We start from the raw sequence: 21,641 nt of genomic DNA on the forward strand, positions 1-21,641 counted from the left end.
GTCACCATCCACTCTCACATCTGAAAAAAAAAAAAAAAAAAAAAAAAAAAAGAGAGAGAGTCTGTTTTGCTTATGAGGGAATGAAATGTTTTCTATCTCTAATATATTTCAAATTTCAGCCAGCTTTGACCAAATCAGTGCAAAAACGCCACACACTGAACATGTTTTAGTTCCTCTTTTGTGGCTCTGCTTTACAAATGAGATTCGTTTAATAGATTAAAAATGTGCATAGAAAGTGCTCCGAGATATCCAGTGAATAATAAGGCTTAAAGGCCGCCATAAAGCATCGCAGACACTATGTAAAGCGCACACGGGTTATATTTGTAGAATTAAACATGTTTCCTAATGCAGCTTCAGGTTCAGCGCAGTTAATTAAATAGTAAATTGCCAAATCAGTTCTAAAAGTAAATTTAAATGAGAAGCCTGCTTTTATTTAACAATCCAAGAAAGTAAAGAGTCAAACTTCACGTCAGCAGCTGTTTTAAATGCTCCTCTCACACTGAACTGGACGCAGCCTCGTTTAATCAGAGCGATGAAATACATGAAACAAGTGTCACCTTGAACGGTTTTTTGGGGGGCTGGTTTATGGAGTCCTGGATGTTCAACATCTGGCAGCCTGTGAGGGACTCCAGCCCACTGCAGCTGCAGCTGTAGAGCGGCGGTTCGGCCAGCAGAGGGCGCCTCAGACCGGCCCGGCGGATGATGGATGGCTTCTTTTTTTCTGGCTCGGCCTCTTGTCGTCGGGGGTATGTAGGTTACAGAGCAGAACACAGAAAACCAGAGTCAGTGTTTACGAGTGAGCTTTTCAGGTTTGAGTGGAGACAATCACCGTTTAATCCCAAACACTTTGAGCTGAGGGTGAGACTCTTCAGCACAAATCAGGCCGAGCTCTGCCTTTTCACTGTATTCCTCCAGTAAACAGCTGACTATATTTGTTCAAGTACTGCACTGAAGTACAGTTGGAGTATTTCCGTTTCATGCTACTTTAAACGCGTACTCAGTGTCTCAGAGGCAAACGCTGGACTTCCTCTGACAGCTGCGATCTTTTACTTCTCAGAGAGTTTGCATGAAGACAGGACACGCTTGCACAGACAACACTTGGTTCAAGATTAAACGAGTGGTTCCAAAAAGTGTCCAGATGTTTAAGAGCTGTTCATCTGAGCAACTGTTGGAAACCAGAAGACATTAAATTATTCAATATTTCACAAAAGACTAGAGAAATGTCCGAAACATGCTAAGAGTCCTGTGCAGCAGAGCCTTTCTTCTTCTTCTTTTCTCTCCCATTAATCATCTCATGACCCCTCACATTTACCTCATGACCCCTTGGAGGGGTTTGACCCAAAGACTCCAGGAGACACCTGTATCTAAACTGGTCCTCCACCTGGACAGCTACAGCAGGAACATGCTGCTTATTTGATGCATCAGTATCAACAACCTGATATAATAATTCATCACTCAAAGGGGCATTTTCCTGCTGAATGAGTACTTTTACTCGTAATGGAGTATTTTAACGTTGTGTTATTGGTACTTTCGCTCCAGTAAAGGATCTGAGTACTTCCTCCACCCCCGTGAGCCTGAAGGGAGCAGAAACTTGAGTTTTATGGTGAAAAAATATTTAAAAAGGAGTCAAAGAGGAAGAACAGCTCATACTTACTGTCTGTGTCTGTCTGTCGGCTGTGACAGTCTAAGTGCTCATAATGTGACTTTAACATGTTTATACCAACCACCACACAATAAAAAGCCCATAAGGTAAAAAAGCTATAAAGTATGTGTCCAGATCTACAGGCACAGCACACAGGAGTGATTTTATTAATGGTTAATAAATCATTATCTGATGTTTCATCCATTGTAAGCATTAAATAATGGCAACCTCTGGATCGGTGGGTTATTAATGAGTTATTAACACTTACAGCTTCACACCTGGTGGACTAAACCTTTAGTTAATGATTTATTAACAATTACAACTGAAGACTTCTGGATTAAAGCTCTTTATTAACAATTATTAGCATTTAAAAAAAAAAAAAAAAATCCTTTATTAGTGCCTTGCCAGTATTTAGAACTACAGATGTGGTGGATTCATGACTTATTAGCATTAATAATTGCTCACTGATGTATGAAACTCTTATTGATGATCTACTGACACACAGCCAGGAGCTTTTATGGATGGATCACCAACATTTCCAAACTGATAGAAACTCCAGAAAACTGGATTTTTTTAAAAAGACATTTACAAAGGGTTTAGAGTCAAGGTCCGGGTTAGGAGGTCTGAAAAATGAAAGACTGTCCAGACGTTGTTGGGAGGCCGCAGCTCCTGCAGCTCACAGGCTGGCGACCTGTCATCTATATATACCCTGTAGATCCGAATTTGTGTAAATACAACAGCAGCCACAAATTCGTGTCTTGGGGAGTATGTAGGTGATGACACTTCACCCCCAGAGGAAGAAAACCATTCATTTAAAGGGCAGAGAAACACTAACTGCTGTCTGCATGTCCGTCAGTGTCATTTCAGGGCAGATGATCTGGACCCTGCTGCGGACGTGATGATGTCTGGCCTGTTTTTGTGAGAGGGGCTCTGTGCGCGCAGGGCTGCAGGCCCGCACCAGACTCCATCCGCCGCTTTGAGTGTTTCTCCTCTTTTTGTCTTCCAGCCGCACACTGCTGGAGAATATGACATCTGTGAAAGTTGCAGGAGAGGCCTTCAATGCGGGGCATTGTTCGGCTCATCATTTATCTTCTTTTCACGGCGCTGAACTGCTGCCTGTGCTCGAGGAGGAGTTTTAGTTTGCAGGGAAATGCGAGGAGGACCTCAGCAAACAGCTCCAAGAGACTCCAAACAGACTGCAGCGAGGATCTGTCCCGAAGAGGAGATGAGATCCAAAAGAAAACAGTAAGTTTACCAAAGATGTTTTTTTTTTTTTTTTCCTCTGTGTGCTGAGAGCAGGAGTGCAGAGGCGGAGTCTGGGTTTGAGGGGATAATCACGGAGTGGGCGGTGGGACAGGAAGGCACCGTAATGTGGCCGTAAGCAGATAAAAACGTGTTTATCATTATTATCGTTGTCAGCCATTAAAACTTCTCCTATGAGGAAATATTTTACATTATCACAACAAGGTTTTACCGTCTTATAATGAATGGTCTGTTCATGCAGCAGCCTCCACTGACGCTGCCTGCAGGAGGAGGGAGGGATGCTGACATGAACAAACTCCTCTGATAACTACATCAGTGAAATGTGACTGTTCTTCATGACTTTGATCCGGATTCAGCTGAAAACTAGGAAATTTGCCAAATTTTAACGGTATTTTAATTAGATTTATTTATTTATCGGTTGACTTATGAATTGTCTTTATTGCTCATGTTGTCTGTGGGAAATCGCTCCATTGTTGATTCAACTGTCTTTGAATTAATTCAGAGCCATAAATCGCCTCCTTGCGGACACGTTGCTCCTGCAGCTAATTGACAAGAGGGGTTGCAGGGCTGCATTTGTCAGCAGGCCTGCGGACTGAGCGGTGGGGTGTGTGTGTGTGTGTGTGTGTGTGTGTGTGTGTGTGTGTGTGTGTGTGTGTGTGTGTGTGTGTGTGTGCGCGCGCACGTCCATCACAGATCGCACAGGCAGCGTGAGGCGCGTGGAGCTCGCCGTGGTGATGAAGATGGGACGTAAAGTGCAGCTCAGGGATGTTGTCACATCTGAATGATAACCGCGTGTCACCCTCTGCAGGCCACGAGGATCAAACATGAATTTATATTTATACTGAGCGTCTTCATTCGGCGCGTTGACTTATCACGTCGGTCCATCTGCATGTCCTCCTCCAGCCTCACCCTCCTCCTCCTCCTCCTCTTCCTCTCAGGCTGCCTCATATATCACAGCACGGCCCGGACTTTTTGAAGACAGAGCTCTTACTGCTGATTTTCTTTGTATTTATATGGCACTTTTTATTGCACCATATGCTCTCAGTGAGATTTACGGCGCATTACGCATATAAGTGGCCAGTTTATTAGGTACACCTCACTGATATGCAGTGAGGACAAAATACTAAAAACACCTCTCAGTATTAGACAATGCAAAAAGGTCAACTCACTGGAAATTTCCAGAGCTTTCAGCCACATCTCACGGCCTTCATCTGCGTGTGGAGCTCAGGTGCCATTGTTGTAAATTCAGTCACACTGATGTTTCTATATTACAGCTTCAGCCACGTGTACCTAATAAACTGGCAACTGAATGCACGTCCATATTTAGATGTTTCTCTGAAGCCACCGAGACGTTTTACTCGACTTTGCGTTTAGAATTAAACTAAATAAGCTTCCTCACACCGCAGCCGAGAAACAAGAAGCTTCTGTCACTTTCATTCTGGCACAAAAGCCCAAACTGCTCCCTCCGCGTCCAAACCACGGCTCAGGGATCAAAGGTGATCATTTGCATTAATTAGTTAAATATTAGCCTTCAGTGCCAATCAAAGCGATCGAGCAAAACGTGAAGATGAGAGATCAAAGCGACCAATCGATCCCCTGCAGCAGTGACGAGACAGCAGCTCGCAGTCTGAACTTCTGCATGCAGACTTTTGACCGCTGCAGCCTCCAAACGACTCTGCCGGATCACTCCTTTCAATTAGAAAAAACAAAAAAAGAGACCTCATTATATAAACAAGACGTAATGCACTCGGTATGTGCGCGTGTAAAAAAGCCCCCAGACTAAATTACTGATAGCTTTCTTTGCCCGAGTAATTTATGGCCTCTCTGGCATCGCTCCTAAATGGGATGTTTGAATTTATTATTACAGCGCTGGACAAGTTCCCAGGACTGTTTCAACAGAACGGAGATGTAGCTGCTCGCGTGTGCATGTAAGTGTGATTTCTGGGCCGAAAATGCAGCTTGAATGTTTCAGAGCAAAATGGAAAAAAATCAAAACTAGCAGCTTTTTTTTTTTTTTTTTTGGCTCATTTGAATTCATGCCAGTGGCGGTGGGAGGCGTCTGCTTAGGCCATTTTCCTTATCTAAATCCACTTAAAAACGGGTTCACTGCCAAAATATTTCAGCGTCTCCTGGCCTCTTTTGAGCCACCTTAATGTTTTTGGATTTCCATTCTGCCCTAACTGCCATAAAGATGTAGAGGTAGTCCATTTGCCATAGAGAAAGGCGTAAAAAAGCCATGTCTTCTCTTTATCGCAGGGACGATCACCTACATGAAACTGTGCTTGCATAATCAGCAGAAAGAAAGGGCTGCGTTTTGCACACACACACCCGCACACACACACACACACACACACACACACACACACTCACACACACACTCACACACACACGCTGACATTGTGTGCAGTAATGCTATGCAGGGCGGTGTGAGCTGCAGAAACAGTGTCCACTCTGCTTCACCCAAAGCCGTCACCACCACCACCACCATCATCCCACCATCTGACGCGCGAGCCGCTGTCTGTGCAGGGATTATTCTGAAGGCTTTCCAAAAAGGTGAGAGGGAAGCCGTGAGGACCGTTTCAGGGCGGGATGAATGCAGGTTGTGGAGGTAAGGCAGCCGGGGTGTTGTGGCGGACTGGGTTATGTGTCTTTATGATTTACGAGCCTGACTCCAGCCGCGGTTCAACCAGAGTTCAGAAAGCTGCATGCCTCCAGACTTCTCCTGCCGCCGCAGAAGCGCCGCTTTGTAATTCTGTTTAATTTCAGAGGAATTACATTTCATTCACATTCCGGGTGAAAAGATGGTTTCTTTTCTGCGCGTTTTTGTCTCAGTTCAGGCCACAAAACAGGCGCAGCGCACAATGGACTCCTGTGTTATTTTGCGTTTTTTGATGGATGACTTTTTCAGCAGATTGTGATACAACATTTTATTTTTCTCCTCGAAAATGTTACAGATCCATTAAGTGAATAAAGGCTGTTATTTATGAACAGTCACAGGCCGAATGTAATTCCAGGAAACAAAAAGACTGTATTTACTTCTATATTTATATTAAATGCATTTTCTTTTTAGGGGCCTGTTTATGTTTGGATGTCTGTGCAGACCAGTCAGTGTTTTCCATTTGTTCTTTAAGCAATTTATGGTTAGTTTCATTTATCATTTTAAGGGAAAGCAAAATGATAATGAATAACTTTGATTCTAAACATGAAATCATTGTGAGTCCTTTGTTTTAGCTGTTTTACAACATACTAACAAAGAAAATGAGGCTCGTTGTAGGCCAGTGGGAATTGTTATGGGTAAACAAAAGGAAAATAATTTAATTTCTGCCCAGATTTTACAGGATTATCCTCAGGGTTGTGTTTCTCAGGCGGTTCATTTCCACCAATCTCTTAATTTCCCGTTGCCTCTGTGGCCAGGAGAGGCTTGCTATTCATGTCAGCGTACTATTGAGTTGATAAGATGGATCATGTGGTCTCCTCCCTGATTCCGTCTCCGTCTTTTTTCTGGATCCTCTCAGGCCAGAAGCCCAGGGCTCTCTGGAAATCTGCCATGTGACATTTGGCTGCCAGCGCTCCGTCAGAAGGTCAAAGGGGCCCCCGGTGCACATTTCATGGAGATGCAGAAATCCAGCGCCACACACAGCACCCAGCAGCACGACTTCCCCGGCGAGTCTCTGGATGGTGTGAGCGGGTTCGGCTGCGCGCATCGAGCTCAAGTGGAGACGTTAGAGCGCACGTTTCCCCGGAGGTCAAAACAGCAAAGCCCCAAGTTTCCTATGAGCAAAAAGATTTTCCCCTGGATGACAGAGTCCAGACACTCAGATGAGAAGCTCGGCAGGCGAGTCGCAGGTCTGTACGACACACAGAACAGACAGCGCCTGTTTTCAAATGAGGCCTTTTCATTTATGCTCCTTTAACGAGCTCTTACGCAGCTAATGGAGGAAATTAACTTATATTTTCTCCTTTTCTGGTTCAGGAGGTCAGGAAGCTATTAATGAAGCTCCAGTCAGGCATGAAGCAGGAGGATAAACACACCTTGGCTCAGTGTTCGAGGCTCACGTCGTTTTTAGGATGACAGTTAAAGAGACGAACGATAACATTTCAACAGCGCTTTTCAAAGGAAAGTTAGAAAGTGCTTCACGGAAAAAATAACAAAAACAGTTAAAATAACAGAAATGATTTAGTTAAAACTGAAAGCACCCAGAAAGATTAATTAACTCTGAAAAACAGCTTTCTAAAAATCTGCTTTTAGTTGAGTATAACTCACATTTAATAATAAAACCCAAGACTGAAGTTCGTCTCAGAGGCCTTCAGCTTCTCCAGACAACCTTTGAATCTCGATTTCATTTACTGACATACGACTGAAAAACTGAAAAGTCTAGACTCCTGGTTTTTGTCCCCCTCTCAGTCCACGTCCATCATGTCAGCCTGCATCACCAGATCTCTGACAGAAACCCTGCGTGGTCTCATGATGGCGTCCCCTCTGTTTCCCCTTTGTTTGTCCAATTTTTATTTATTATTTAACCTTTATATATTCAGGTTAGTTTGTTCCCTTTCAGTAGCTCTTACATGTTAATTGAAGAAATTATCTTATATTTTCTCCTTTTCAGGTTCAAAAGGTCACGAAGCTGTAATGAAGCTCAGGCATGAAGCAGGAGGACAAACAGAGTTTAGGCTCATTTCGTTTAGGATGTCAAGAGCACTTTTCAAATTAAAGCTATAAAATAAAGTTTTTTAACTGAACCTTTGTTTATTCAGGTTAAGCTGGCTGAGCGTGCGTGCTCTATTACAGCAGCACCACATGATGAAAATAACATGAGCAGAGAGTAAAACTAACAGCAGAGACTCAGTGAGAGGAAGATGATGAACTGCACCGCGCGCTCTCAACCTGTCCCTGTCCTCTGTCTGCCTCACAGACTCCACCGCCAAAGACAAGACTCCAAGCGCGACCCCGGCCTCCAAGAGGACGCGCACCGCGTACACGAGCGCGCAACTGGTGGAACTGGAGAAGGAGTTCCACTTCAGCCGCTACCTGTGCAGGCCGCGGCGGGTGGAGATGGCCAGCCTGCTCAACCTGCAGGAGAGGCAGATCAAGATTTGGTTCCAGAACCGGAGGATGAAGCAGAAGAAGGACGAGAGAGTGCAGGGCCTCACCAGCGGCACCGCCACCTCCTCCTCCTCGACCCCGTCCTCCCCCTCCGCCCCGGGCAGCCCCACTCTGTCGAGCCTGGGTTATGTCCATCTGGGCGGGGATTACCAGCCGGCCTCCCCTCCGCTCAAGTCCCAGCAACACCAGACCCAGGCGGCGTACCCGGCAGAGTGCTCCAAATATCCCGCTCCGGGCTTCGCGCAGTTTAACGCGCACTACAACGCGCACAACGACTCGCACGCACCGCATACAAACGTGGATCTGAACGGGTCTTATTTCCCTCAGAGCTGCACTCAGGACAGAATCATGCAAGCTCCAAAACTGACTCATCTGTAGCAGCAAAAACTCTCCCTTTAATGACTTCACTGCTCTGTGTGGACGCATGCACTTTTTTTTATTTATCTATTTCCTAATTTAAGACTCTAAATATTAGTCTCATTCTTATTTATTTGCATTTATACATATTTATTCATCTTGTGCATTTTATATTTATTGTTGTGTTAACTTTTACGCGTGAGCTTCTCATCATGTCTGCGGACATTACAGGAAATGCTGCACTTCAGTCCTGCGTGACTCAAAGTGTTTGCTGTCATTTCGGCTCCATAAATAAACGCTATTTGTTGAGCTTTCTGCAGCACACTCTCCAGAGTAAATACTCCTCCAAGAGCCAGCACACACAAAGAAAAGACGCCTGTAATGCAGCCAAAATGCAGGAAAAAGATGGCAAATTTCCTTTTTTTTTTTTTTTTTTTTTGTTAAAGCTTAATTAGCACTTGGGGTCTATAACATCACATTAACTCTTACTTAATTACGGATGAGCGTGGACGTGATAGGTTTTGGAAGATATTACATTATAGTCTTGGTGTCGTTAACTCTCAAGCACGAAAAAGAAGCTGGAAAAAAAAGCGTGTATGGTTCTTAAATGTGTCTTTGTTCTTTCATGGGTAAAGTGGGCCACACAGGCTGTCAATCTTTAAAAAGAGCGCATGATGGATCACTGAATCCTCTGCGCTGCTTTTCTCAGTCTGTCTGCAGGATCCGTGTTGTGGAAAGGCCGAGAAAGTGTTTCAAGAGGCCAATTCACCTTTTGACTAAAGTTACATTTGGATAAATTCACTTTTCAATGGCGTCTTTTCAAAGCTGATGTTTAAATACAGAGAATTCAGCTAAATTAGTGCAAAACAGAAATAATATCACAAAGGCCAAAAGAACACATTTCTATGAACTTTTAACTCCAAGACTTTATTATTCAGTATTATTGTTTTTGCCTTCAGTGTCATTCAGGTTTGTCCAAAAGAATAATTCATAAGTCTATGCAGCAACTTTTGACATCTTCAGGACGATAAGAATTCATAATGTGTGCCATATTTTCTGTTCCATGGAGGTCATCATAACATTTCTAACATTAAATCATTATTATTATTTGTCATTATCTTTAAAATGTGTCCTTAATTTGCCATTTTGAGCTCCTCTCACTCTGTAAATGTGTCCTGATGTTTGTGTTCTTATCAGATGGATGAGCGAGTTTGATTGAAGCATTTGTCATGTAAATGCGAGCCGTTTGATGGACGAGCCCGCAGACTTGACAGAGTGCAGTAGGTCCTTTGCCATTGGCGTTTAGCGGGTCACATGGTGTGTCAGGAAGGTGATATGAGGGTGGAAGGCAGTTTTACAGCTTTGACATACTACCTAGAAGGTTAGGGCAAAGGGAGCAGCGATTAATGACTGCTCGGTCTTGATCAGTTCTCAACAAACAATAGGCCCGGGACCAGGATGAACTCCTACTTAGACTACCCCGTGTGCAACCGGGGAGCAAACATTTTCAGTGCCAAGGCCGGATACCACAATTTGAACCATGGATACATGTCGTCCAACTCGTGCGCAACAAGTGATAGTTACGCACCGGACGGGCGCTTAGTTGCTGCAACTTCCGCGCCACACCAGAGCCCGAGCCTCCCTCTGCACCACCAGCCACACGTCAGCCTGGATCTGCAGTTTGCAGCACCGGGGGGCTCCATGTATGGGTCCCCTCTGGAGTACGGACATCACCAGTACGGCCTCGCGCCCGAACAGGACCGGAGCTACATTCATGCGCAGGTTTCGCCCCTTGGAACAAACATGGCTCCCTACACCGGGGACAGCTGTGGGCCTGGAGGTGCAAACGGGAGCCAGTATCTACATTTTGGCAGCGGGGATCAGAGGCTGCAAGAATATCCAGAGAGCGTGTACACAAGGCTCCCGGCCCAAAGCAAGGAGAAGGATCTGGATCACGTGGAGGAAACGTCCAAAACTTTCGACTGGATGAAAGTGAAGAGGAATCCTCCCAAAACAGGTTCGTTCATCCTCAGACAGGTTTGAGAATTAGAGCTTTAGAGAGCCCACGAGACCTCTGCAGGTAACAGTCACAGCTCACCGCGCGTAAAAACACAAATCAGCTGATATAATCAAGACTAAGTGTTTTAAATTGTTCTGAAAATTTGTGTTTGGAGACTAATGTTTTTTTTTTCTTCTATTCATTCTCACGTTCACATATTTCAGCTCCATGACTTTCACGTCTTCCTCCATCACCCATTCATCCATTTCTCTCCACAGCTGTCCTGTCGGACTTCGGGGTTCCGGGCCAGCACAACGTGATCCGGACCAACTTCACCACCAAGCAGCTGACCGAGCTGGAGAAAGAGTTCCACTTCAACAAATACCTGACGCGGGCACGGAGGGTGGAGGTGGCCGCCAGCCTGGAGCTCAACGAGACGCAGGTGAAAATCTGGTTCCAGAACCGCAGGATGAAGCAGAAGAAACGCGAGAAACTGGGCTGCGCTTTGGTGAGCGGGCCGGCGGCACCTGTGGAGAACCTGTGCGGCCCTGACACCTCCCCGAAGGCAAAGCGCAAAGACTGTGATCCGTGATGTGACTTTAAAAAAAGACTGTGCGCAGTTCTCCACTTGTTTCCCTCAGTCGCACCATTCCAGGAAAACTGTGAAAAATGCTCGTGGACTTGTGAAGTATATCCAGGGTACGTCTGTGTCTGCTTATGTGCTTTTAGAGCATTGATGTCTGAACCGGGTGCTGAGAGACTTTTTAAACCGTTTTTTTCATCTGTTCTTGTGTTTGAAACCTTCCTATCATCAGCCCATCCTATGTTCTGTGTTGGAGCACTGAAGAACTCAGTGTCACTGTTTGCACTATTTATTTACAGGGTATTTTCCAACAATTTTTGAGATGATTTATCATAATAAAGTCTATAAAATGAACAAAAAAAATTACTGTATTTGCCGTTTATAAAAAGAAAATGTTTGGCTGTAACAATGCTGATAATCCCCATTGAGTCCAATCAAACTAAGGGTTTTTTTTTTACAGAATCTGCTCCCTTTGATGAAGCCTTTTCCTCCTAGTTTTAAAAAATATATGTATATAATAAATTGTTCTAAATGCAAACACACCACAAACTCTTTTTCCATATTTACTTCCATTAATAGTCTCTCCAAAGTCCCCTTGCATAATGTGACAAGAGGAATCTTTCACAACACATGGGGTGGTTCCCAGTGACCTCTTCACCTCCAAATACCTCCAGGGGCTCTAAACATGACAACAAACTCCAGGGAGCCAGGTCTCACCCTTGATTTGTTACCCAAATTCTGCATGGATACAGCTGACACAGGTCGCAGTGACATCCACTTGTATTTTACATTATTTGAGTGAAATACTTTTCATTCAACAACCACATTTTCCTTTTAAAAGCACAGGAACAAAGCTGATTATTTAACCTTTCGCCGCTCACTCTGGCCTGAGCGGAACGTTTGCCGGGCCTGACCACCTAGTTTCATCCGATGGTAAAGGGGCAGCAGTTTCAATATTTGCACTGGGTGTTGGGTTTGTGCACACAGTTTCTGCCCCAGCAGCACTGGCCTGTTGGTGCCCTTCTCCCTAAAGCCGAGGTTCACACAGAGTTCAGCCACAAATGAATGCAGAGTCAATCTGTCAAGACACCAGAGTGGCTGAGAGAAGTCGACTGCAGGCCTCTCATGCCTCAGATTTCTGCAGGTATTGCTTTTAATATTTAGACTAAAGAGATTATAGGCTATTTAGTCAATGTTCTGGTTTGTGCAAGCTGTTCTAAGTTCAGGGTGTCTGAAAAAGATGTTTCCTGGAAATGGAAATCAGCAATCATTTGAAATATATCCGCATGAGTATGCAGTTCTCTCACAACTATATTAAAAATTAATACAGTTCCACTAATAGAAGTTACAGTTGAAATACCACACGGCCCATTACTGTAAATTAGAAAAGGGTTGAGAGGTTTGTTGTCATGCATTTCTTTATCAGCCAAAAGCCTCTTCAGATGAGTCACAAGGCCAAGGACTGGGGAGGTGACAATCGATACGGTGAATAGTGACAGATTCAACAACAGGAAAAGGGGACGGTGCAGAAAACAAGTGTGGGACTTCATTCCAGAGGTGTGATCCCTGCCATCTCTGTAGGTAATACCTCAGCGCTCCCAGCGGGCTCTCCATCTGGAGGTGTCAGACTCGGCGCTGCAGCCAACGCCGCGGAGACAGATGTTCAGCTGGGGGAGAGGAGGAGGATGTTTTTCACCTTCGGATCAGCGTGGCCCTCTTCGCCTTCTGCCGGAGAATGTAGGGCAAAGAGAGGAGACGAGCAGAAAATGGTTAATGGGCGCCGAGTTCCTATGTGCTCACAAAAATAATCAAAAACCGTGCAGCACCAACGCCTGACTGCACAAACATGAGGTCTATTGATAGATACAGCAGCCAACCCCTCTCTCCTCAGATATCTTACACATCTTTAGCTGCCCCCCCGTCCCCCCCCCCCCACTTTGTTTGAGGTCAGCTCAGAGCTGTTTGTACCCCATGCTGCTTGCAGTTGTTGCAGGCTCTTTTACAAGTCTATTGCCAGGCTCACTTCCTTGGTTTTCTACCAGTTCCTCTGTCGCATGTCACTCGGCAGGGTCCCGGGGCTTCAAAGTGAAACTAGATGCAGTATTCATGGGATAACGGGGGGTTGGTCATCTGAGAGATACCACGGAGGAGTTATTTTTATTGGCACATATCAAACACGGCTATTCAGTTTAACGGCATTTATCTATCACACATACAGCACATGCACGAGTCTGCTGACAAGACGTGGAGATAAATGGAGCGGCGAAGGAGCATCTGTTGAAGTGCCAGAGAGAAATTTACACTAAACAGAGCGATTTGACAATATTTATAAAATAAAACATAACAGAGCTTCTCGGGGATGACAATAAAGTCATAATTCCATCATTGTCTCGGGTGTTTTATTACGGTCTGCAAACCATTATCAAGATGGAGAAAAGCGTTTCATCACTGACCAAAAAATACTGGAAATAAGAAGTCGGGCTGCGACTAAATATTATGTTCATTATCGATTCATTGGTAGATTATTTTCCCCGTTAATCGTTTGGTCTGTAAGTGTGAAAAATTATAATTTCCTCAAGGTGACGTCATCAAACGTCCTTCCAACAGTCCAAAATCCAAAGATATTCAATTTACTGTAATGTGAGACGGCATCATATTTAATGAGCTGGAACCATCGAATGTTTTAAAGTAGAAGCAGCAGTTGTATTAATAATAAACGGTCACATGTTATTCCTAATCTGTAGATTTTTTTTTTTTTTTTTTACTAATTTTAAATTAATTTCCACAGTTTCTCAGCTGTTATTGTTCACTGACGCCTGCTTATGTACGGCACACTCTCTTCCTCCTTTGTTATGGCACTGAGGCTCTATTTAGACCAGGCTGGGACATTCTTGACAACCATCCCCCATCCGAGTCAGGCTCTATTGGATCTGGAAGCGCCGGCCGGCCTGAAGCCCCAGCCTTCTGGGTCCCCCTGCGACTGCATCCTTTCCCCACTCCATCAGCATAGTAACTGAGAGAGACAAGTGACTTGGCCAGGGTTAACGTCTTAATACTCCCTGGGATTGCCTCCAGGATCCAAATGGCTACCCCTAATAGTTTTCCTCCTCCGTGTGCCTGTCAGACCGCCATGACTATATGGCGTAAGAAAAACAAGACTAGCTGAGAGGCAGAGTAACGAAGCAGCACAATGAAATAATGAGGGGTGGTGAGGAAGAAGAGCGCACATGAAAGCTTTGGTGTAAAGATACAGGTCGAATCGATGCTCGCCGCCCGCCCACCCGCCCGCCCGCCGATGTGCCCCCTGCCTGGATACTTTGCATGGAGCGCCTGTACACTCGAAATTAAACCGGCGTCTTCCTTTTAGAGCGCAGGAGGGGAAAACCAGAACTCAATCAGTGTCACGTCACATGGTTCAAAGCGGCCAATTCGATGCTGCCAGGAGGTTGAGAAATGCAAGGTGACAGTTCATTTTACCAGTGACAGTGTGTCGGTCTCGCTCGCTGCTTCCCCAGTCAATTCCCAGCGAGCAGTGAAGGTTGAGCGTTGCTGGAGACAGACAGCAGCCCCCCCCACCTCACCACCACCACCACCACCACTCTCTCATCGACCCCACTCTGCTTTGTATTCCAATTAACTGGACAGAGGGAGAGGCGGCAGTGCGCAGGATCACAAGCATGGGCAGACACATTCTTCTGGCGTCCTTCCAGCCTCTCAATCCCACCACTATCAATAGTGCTGTGCTTCCCTTTTCCCTTCCTTTCCCTCTGTCCTCGCCTCGTGACAAGGGCCAGTTGTTCCAAGGGGATAATTCATAGATTCTTCTTTAACAACTGCCTCTAGGGACAATGTCTTGGTAATGAAAAATAGGTCCCTCTCATACATTCATACATCACATGTAATAGAGGTATGCAATCAGTCAGTGGAGTCAACGCACAGCGAGCCGTAACTGCTATCCTTAACCGACACCTCAAATAATGCTGAATTAATATTTTGAAATGGCTCATATATCCTAACATAATACAATTTGAATGATTTTATATTCAATGCTCACAGGGCTAACATTGATTTGAGTACAAGCTGAGGTAACCCCCTGAGTGAGTCAATATGCGGCTGACTGAAGGTTGTAGATTTAGATTTAGCGCAACACATTTGCTCCTCTGTCATTCGTGTCCTCGATCTATCATCACTTTTTACCTCACCGCCACCAAAGCCCCCCTACGCTGACATGTGTTTGAGCAATGGGTGGGTTGGGAATACAATGATTCTGAGGAAATCCGAAAAGTAAACTACCTCTTTTTATCTCCTCGAGCAACACAAACATTTACAACAGACCCTCAAGAATCAGGTCAAACACCTTTTTCTTATTTAGGTCTGAAATTGCTCTGACGTGTTTAAATAAGAGCGACATCTGAGCACCAACTTGAAATATTTGCTGTTGGATAAGGTGACACGTGTTCCTGCAGAGTGATTTATGTCAAGGCTTTAAAACAAATCGTATAATCTATAACTTGAGCCTGTATTGTTGTCCTATTTCTAATCTTTTTACAGAATTTTGGACATGATCCCCTCATTCTGTGCACCTCAACCACTACGCTTCCTCCTCTGAAATTGAGGTAAAGACAAACGGAGCCTGAAAGACAGGCACGGGTGCTTCACTGTTTGTCCCTCTGGACTGTAGAAGAGTTCCTGCCTATCTTGAGAATGCCGTGTGGTGTGTGTGTGTGTGTGTGTGTGTGTGTGTGTGTGTGTGTGTGGGTGTGTGTGTGTGTGTGTTTTCAGGACAGGATACACAAAACACACACCCCTCACGCCCCGAGGATCCTCCTGACTCTCTCTCCTGGCTCTATCAGATCAGAGAGACCCGCTGTCCCTCCCCACACCGCAATGCAAATGAAAAGGAATGTGCTGATAAAAGGCCAGATCCTAAAGATGAGAGGGCAGAAGGAGGACAGAGGCAGCGAATGCTAAAGGGGGAGAGCCTCTTGGGGAGATGAGAGGTGGCGGAGGAGTCAGTGTTGGTAGTAGCGGGAGATCATAGCCTTGCTCCCCCTCAGCGGCGTTTGATACAGGGCTTTTGTCGCTCTTTCAGCGGTGCATTGTTGGGTGGTGTAATCCCCGTCGGATTACAAAGGGCTTCCCTTTTCATATGGGGCTGACCCAGCAGGCAGGTGGCTGGGGCTCTGTGGAGCTGTCAAGGGGAGGGAACCTCTTTTCCAGGGGAGGGGACCCCAGTTCCTCTTACCTTCACAGGGGCTTTTTGCTGGGAGGCCAGTCAGGCGCAGGTCAACACGGGGACAATTCTGACATGGGATTCAACTCGCCCTGACCCCGTGGCGTCCTGTAGAGAGCTGACAGGGAAGGAGACCATTATGACATGGCAGTCAACGTGAAATACTGAAAATTATTAAAATACCACATATAATGTAGTTGTACTTGATAGCAAAAACGCAAAAGTGGAGTATTTTTTTATTTTAATTCACCTAGAAGATATTTTAAGTTTCTCATTTTCTGTGTTTAAACACAATTTGTTTAAATAAATTGAACCTAACATGCAAATTATCCATGGACACCGCCTTTTAATTTATTAGATAGGATTTAAAATGTTGGATTAAGAAAATATTCAGGCCTGTGAGTCTGTGAAGCAGCAGTTAATGTCGTGTATGTGTCCGTGTGACGCTGCCTCGGATATAAAATAATCATATTATGAGCTTGAATACACATTCCATATTTTAAAAAGAGAAACAAATATAACATTAGTCCAGCCTCGCATTGATTGATATCCGGTGTATTCTGTCGATGTGAGCAGTGTCTGATTGAGCTTTGGTTTCTTGATGGCTTTCCTTGTAGTGTTTCAGTAATACAGGATCAATAAGGCGATAGTCAGGCCCACCACTATTTCTATTATACTACCACCAATACCTCCTCTACACTAATGTCAGCCGCGTATATAAAAGACCGGTCCACCCTGTTCACCCTCTGCTGGTGATATAAACCATTCATCCATGCCCTGTCAGATATAGTGAGGGACCAATTTAGCGATGCTTCATTCACGTGTTGTCAGAAATATCATAATTAGTTTTTAAGCTTGAAAGCCCCATCAAAGTGGTGAATATTGTAATTTAAATACTGAAAGCGAGAATTTCTGATAATCAATTTGACACAATGTGCTATTTAGGGTGAAGATAATGTTAATTAACCATTTAAAAATCTGAGTACAAAGTAATTGAACCTTTAGTGTAATATCTTTTACTGTTGTATGGTTTTGGTAAAACATCAGTATCTCCCCCATGGGTATGTATTTTCTTATTTTTAAGTACAAGACAGCTGCATGCCATTGGATTTCTATTAAAACATAGCACGTTCATCTTATGCTATTTTGTCATTTTCATCGCTTGAATTTTAACACACCACAACTCTGATTTATAATTTCAGTTTCTACGATGACACATGAAGGCGGCATCTGCACAAAATATGTATTGGTTAATTCAGTGTACATTTAATATGTGAGTAAAAACTTGTTTAAAAACTAATTCCTGCTTTCATCGTTCGCATCATGGTAAAATGTAGCTGCACAATAAAATAAAATAAAATTACTTCTACCGTTGTAAAAACATCGTCTGTACACGCTACCGGTCTGATTTACGATTTTACAACGTCATTAACACATTGGGGGGATACGTGTACTTGAATGCAGCACAAAAAAAAAAAAAAAGAAAAGAAAAGAAAAGAAAAACGACATAACCTGTGGAAAAACGTAGCGCGTTTACATCCCCCTAAAGCCACTTTTTAAAACGTATTTCCTCCTTTTTGTAACGTCAGGTGGTAAATATTTGAACTTACTCTGAAATAATGTTGGTAGAGGAGGAACGTCGGCTCATTTCGAAGGCCAGGTAACGTGAGTTAATTAACGGCCTCCAACCGTGTCCGATTAGGCTAAGTTAGCTAACAGTACATTAGCCACAAGTTAGCCTTACGTCGACGTAAAACTATTAAACTTTGAGAGACAAACATACACGTTCAGGTAAACACAGTGTCTGCTTTCATGAGCGCTTTCATATGAGTTTCATGAGCGTTTGCACAGTGAGCTAAAATAAAGAAAATGGCGCTAAATTTTCATTTCCGGGTTAACGGTCAATTAGCAGGTTAGCAGCAGTGTTGCTAGCATGCACTCTCTCCCCAAAGCTTGCTGTGTGACTGTGGAGGATTTCATGAGGTCGGTGATCAGTGATGCAGGGATGACAAACAAAAGGTGGGTAACATATGCCAGTGTTCAAACAAAAAGCACATGTACTTTTAATTAATGAGTAACTACATTTAAACATTTTGGCATAACTATGTTAGCTAGAGCAATGCCTCCTCAGCTGTTGCTTGTAATAGCTAAGCATAGTGAGTGAAGTAGGGCTCTGTAAAATATTACTAGATGACTTTTAGTAGAATAAACAGGCCATATTTGTGGTTGTATGAACAGTTATGAAACACTTGAAATAATTTATCCCAAACAGCAGAGGACTGTTATTTGTTTCACCACAAAACTAGGACACACTGAAAACCAGTAACTAGCTAGTGTTTGGGTCTAAACTGCCACAGACCACAATATTGGCCACAGGATTTAGGATTTAAGAGCCTTGAACATGTCCCTACTGGAGGCACAGAGACCAGCTGACTCCTGTGCTTCATGTAATGTAATTCAGAAGTAATGCTGAATAATTTCCCCAATACAGCAGTATCTGATAAACAGGGCTGCTGCCTGCCTCGCAGTTCCTGTGTTGCTGGATGCAGTGTTTGATTTCAGAGCGATACTTAAATATTCTTTCAACTGTTTTAGTTTGGCCAAATGTTTTCATGGGACCCCATTAGCACTGTAGGTGCCCCCGCAGCAGCCCCCAGCCGTGTGATCTGAATAGCTTTTTTTCAATTGAAGGGGAATCCTGTTTTGCTGACAAGTATATATTTTTTCTAAAGTGGTACTTTATTGATCCCTGTGGGGAAATTGTGTGTTTGCTCTTCCCACTTTGCAGGGAGGTCAAGCTGCAAAAGATCAGCAACAGAGCAGCATTATGTGGAGCTGGCAGGCATTCACTGTCTTGCTCAATGGCACTTCAGCAGTCCAGATGCTTGCCAGCCTGGACATGTGAGTCCAGGTCATTTGTTTGAAGGTAGGGGGATTTTAGCATTATTTAAAGCACATCTAAATGTAACTGGACATGGAAATGTGTTGACACAGAAATTTAGTTGCGTTGCAAGTTTTACAAACAAAAATATTTTGATCTCTTTTATTTATGTCTATTTAATTATGGGACAAATGAACATCTGCATATACACAAAGGAGAGCATAAAAAAGAGGCATTACATATTTCAGCAGCAGAGAGAACTTAAAAGTTTCCATTCGCATGTTTTTCAAGTGTGTCAAGTTGCCCACGCACACCACAAGATTTGTGTTTTTCTTATGTTCATTCACCTCTTTATAACAGGTATTTTTGCAAGGCTCTGATGCTATTAAAGGTGGCATGTGTACAGAATCGTGGCTCCTACTTAGGCGGGCTTTGTAAAATGTCATTGTAGGTCAGGCTGAGGGGATTTCTGCGTCAGTCAAACTTTGTCATCAGCTTCAAGTGAGAAAGTGGAAGGCAGAGGAAGTTGTCATCTGTGCACCTGCTCCACCCCATTTTGTGCAAATCTAGATGCATGCACGGAAGTTAGGTTTCAGAGCAGGAGGACACAGGTGGTTAGATGCTGTGCCAGTTGGTTGGAGTGTGTGTTTGTATGTATGTGCCTGGTTCTTGTTCCTGTCATGGAGCTGTGACAGTATGACAGAGACTGGCTGTACATAGGCTGCCTTGTGGAGTACAAACCAAAGTGTGAAGCGGTCAGAAAAAGTCTGAAAAGTCAGCGAAGCAAAGTGTCTCGAGTTGGACAGTGAAAGCCAGGGATGGGGACAATCCCGGTCGACATTAGGAGGCTTTTGGATGGTAATGTCTTCATTTTTTTACCGTTAGTGATGCTCCATTTAAACAGTACAGTTTTACCGTCACATCCTGTTATTGAAGAACAGTCTAACTGTTCAGGCTTCAACAGGCATGTTTATCACAAACAAATGTAGAAGTGATTCTACAACCTAAGAAATTACATTATGTCACATCCTTCTTTTAATTCTCACACCTGCTGTGACTTCTAGTCGTACAAACAAGAGCATAAAAACATCATATTTCTCGACCTGTGAGATAAACTGTTCCAGACGTGGCGGCACCATGACATTTACAACATTTGCATGTTCTCCCAGGCCGTTAAATGGTGGAACATTTGCATATGTCAGTCATTCTGTATAATATGGGAGTGAGCACATAAAGAAATTGAATCAGATAAGTGATGTGGGCCAACCTGTTCCACCAACATTAGTCTGACTTTACTGGGTGAAATTTCTATTACTTAAAGTTAAGTTTACTGTTCAGTTCAATAACACGGTGAATGAATTCCTTTCTACAGACATTTGTAAATATAATGCCTTACCTCTAAGTCTTTGTACCACACAGAGTAGTTTTATGTTGTGAGGCCCTAAAGAAGCAACATAGGAGTGAAACTAAGCAGTTTAAATACTTTAGTCATCATTGTAGAAACAAAGCCTTTAAAGTACTTTAAACACTTAATTTCCATTAATCAGCATCAGTGAGACTTTATTAGTGTGTTTTATGGGCTTCCATTTGAATGATATGTATCGTACAGACAGCGGACACCAAAACATAAAGCTGTACTCATAAAGCAACACAAATCACTGACTTGAGACCTGTGAATGTGTAATCCAAAGACGTGGATTAAATGATCAAATATGTGTACATGGAAACAAGCTGTGATGAAACCTGCAAGGTTTTTATGTTGGATGTATTAACATGTGTTCATGTTGCTGTGTCCATCTGCTGTGTGTGTATAAATGACAGCACAGCTTTCAGAGATGAAACAGCACATGTCATGATATTCAGTGATCGTCAGACTTTAGGGGGACGGATTAAATTGCAAAACCTAATCATGGGATTTCATCTTAATACATACAGTAATTTTAGCAAATGATGGCAGTTCTGTCTCTCACAAACATCACACACCTGAGTGTATTTGTGTGTCAGGAACAGTATTATTGACAGTGCTTGAATTCTTCAAAATTTGTGTCCCTTGGAGAACACGCCCTGAACGTCAAGCTTACAGTGTTTTCTGTTCTCTTTAGACTGTGAGCTGTTCGTATCAGAGATCCTCCAAGATGAGGACCTCAGTGAAAATGCACAAGAGACACGAAAAGTCTTACTGAATAACTTCAGGGTCGTCCACGTAAGGTAGGATTTTACCTAGGAAACAGCATTAAATCAGTGTTTAGCAAGTGTCACAATGTAATTTCATGATACGGTTATCTGAGTTTTGCTGTTAATGCCACAGAAGAACCTTAATTGTTGCTGTAATTGCATTAAACACAGTTTGCAAATTACATCTGAAGGAGCTCATTCAGTCTAATGGTGTCACCTTCAGGACTTCATTCTTGCTCTTATTTATTGGTATTAAAAGTTTTTGAAGATCTCACAGAATAATCTGTTTTGATCAGGATAATTTAATGTGATATATTTTCAAGCGTGATGAAGAGTCCTTGAACCCCCAAAACACAGAAACTCTTATGTGATGTGTGATAGTTTAGTCCGGAAACAGCTCCACC

The 21,641-nt window shown here is 43.6% G+C and overlaps 3 protein-coding genes across 3 annotated transcripts in view; all 3 read left to right on the forward strand.

Annotated features, from left to right (window-relative positions):
• The first annotated feature begins 6,513 nt into the window (after positions 1 to 6,513).
• On the forward strand, positions 6,514 to 8,387 carry LOC143339026 (homeobox protein Hox-A3-like). The gene is made up of 2 exons (XM_076760003.1): positions 6,514 to 6,751; positions 7,819 to 8,387. Exons 1-2 carry the CDS (start codon positions 6,514 to 6,516, stop codon positions 8,385 to 8,387), a joined length of 807 nt encoding a protein of 268 aa, XP_076616118.1.
• Positions 8,388 to 9,824: 1,437 nt separating this feature from the next.
• hoxb1b (homeobox B1b) lies at positions 9,825 to 10,957 on the forward strand. Its single transcript, XM_076760609.1, has 2 exons — positions 9,825 to 10,383; positions 10,644 to 10,957. Exons 1-2 carry the CDS (start codon positions 9,825 to 9,827, stop codon positions 10,955 to 10,957), a joined length of 873 nt encoding a protein of 290 aa, XP_076616724.1.
• An 8,753-nt stretch (positions 10,958 to 19,710) lies between these two features.
• skap1 (src kinase associated phosphoprotein 1) overlaps positions 19,711 to 21,641 on the forward strand; it is a 30,630-nt gene continuing 28,699 nt past the window's right edge. The window contains exons 1-2 of the mRNA XM_076760407.1: positions 19,711 to 19,920; positions 21,165 to 21,270. Of these exons, the coding sequence (XP_076616522.1) occupies positions 19,881 to 19,920; positions 21,165 to 21,270 (146 nt within the window). The 5' untranslated portion in view covers positions 19,711 to 19,880. The remainder of the gene's footprint in view (positions 19,921 to 21,164; positions 21,271 to 21,641) is intronic.

The sequence above is a fragment of the Chaetodon auriga genome, chromosome 20 (genome assembly GCF_051107435.1).
Source record: "Chaetodon auriga isolate fChaAug3 chromosome 20, fChaAug3.hap1, whole genome shotgun sequence".
Taxonomy (NCBI): Eukaryota; Metazoa; Chordata; class Actinopteri; order Chaetodontiformes; family Chaetodontidae; genus Chaetodon; species Chaetodon auriga.

Excerpts from the sequence above, each read along its gene's own strand:
- LOC143339026 (XM_076760003.1), top strand. The coding sequence starts at position 6,514 with ATGGAGATGCAGAAATCCAGCGCCACACACAGCACCCAGCAGCACGAC. Across the intron at positions 6,752-7,818 it reads GCTCGGCAGGCGAGTCGCAG|ACTCCACCGCCAAAGACAAG; the intron begins GTCTGTACGACA and ends TCTGCCTCACAG.
- hoxb1b (XM_076760609.1), top strand. The coding sequence starts at position 9,825 with ATGAACTCCTACTTAGACTACCCCGTGTGCAACCGGGGAGCAAACATT. Across the intron at positions 10,384-10,643 it reads GAGGAATCCTCCCAAAACAG|CTGTCCTGTCGGACTTCGGG; the intron begins GTTCGTTCATCC and ends TTCTCTCCACAG.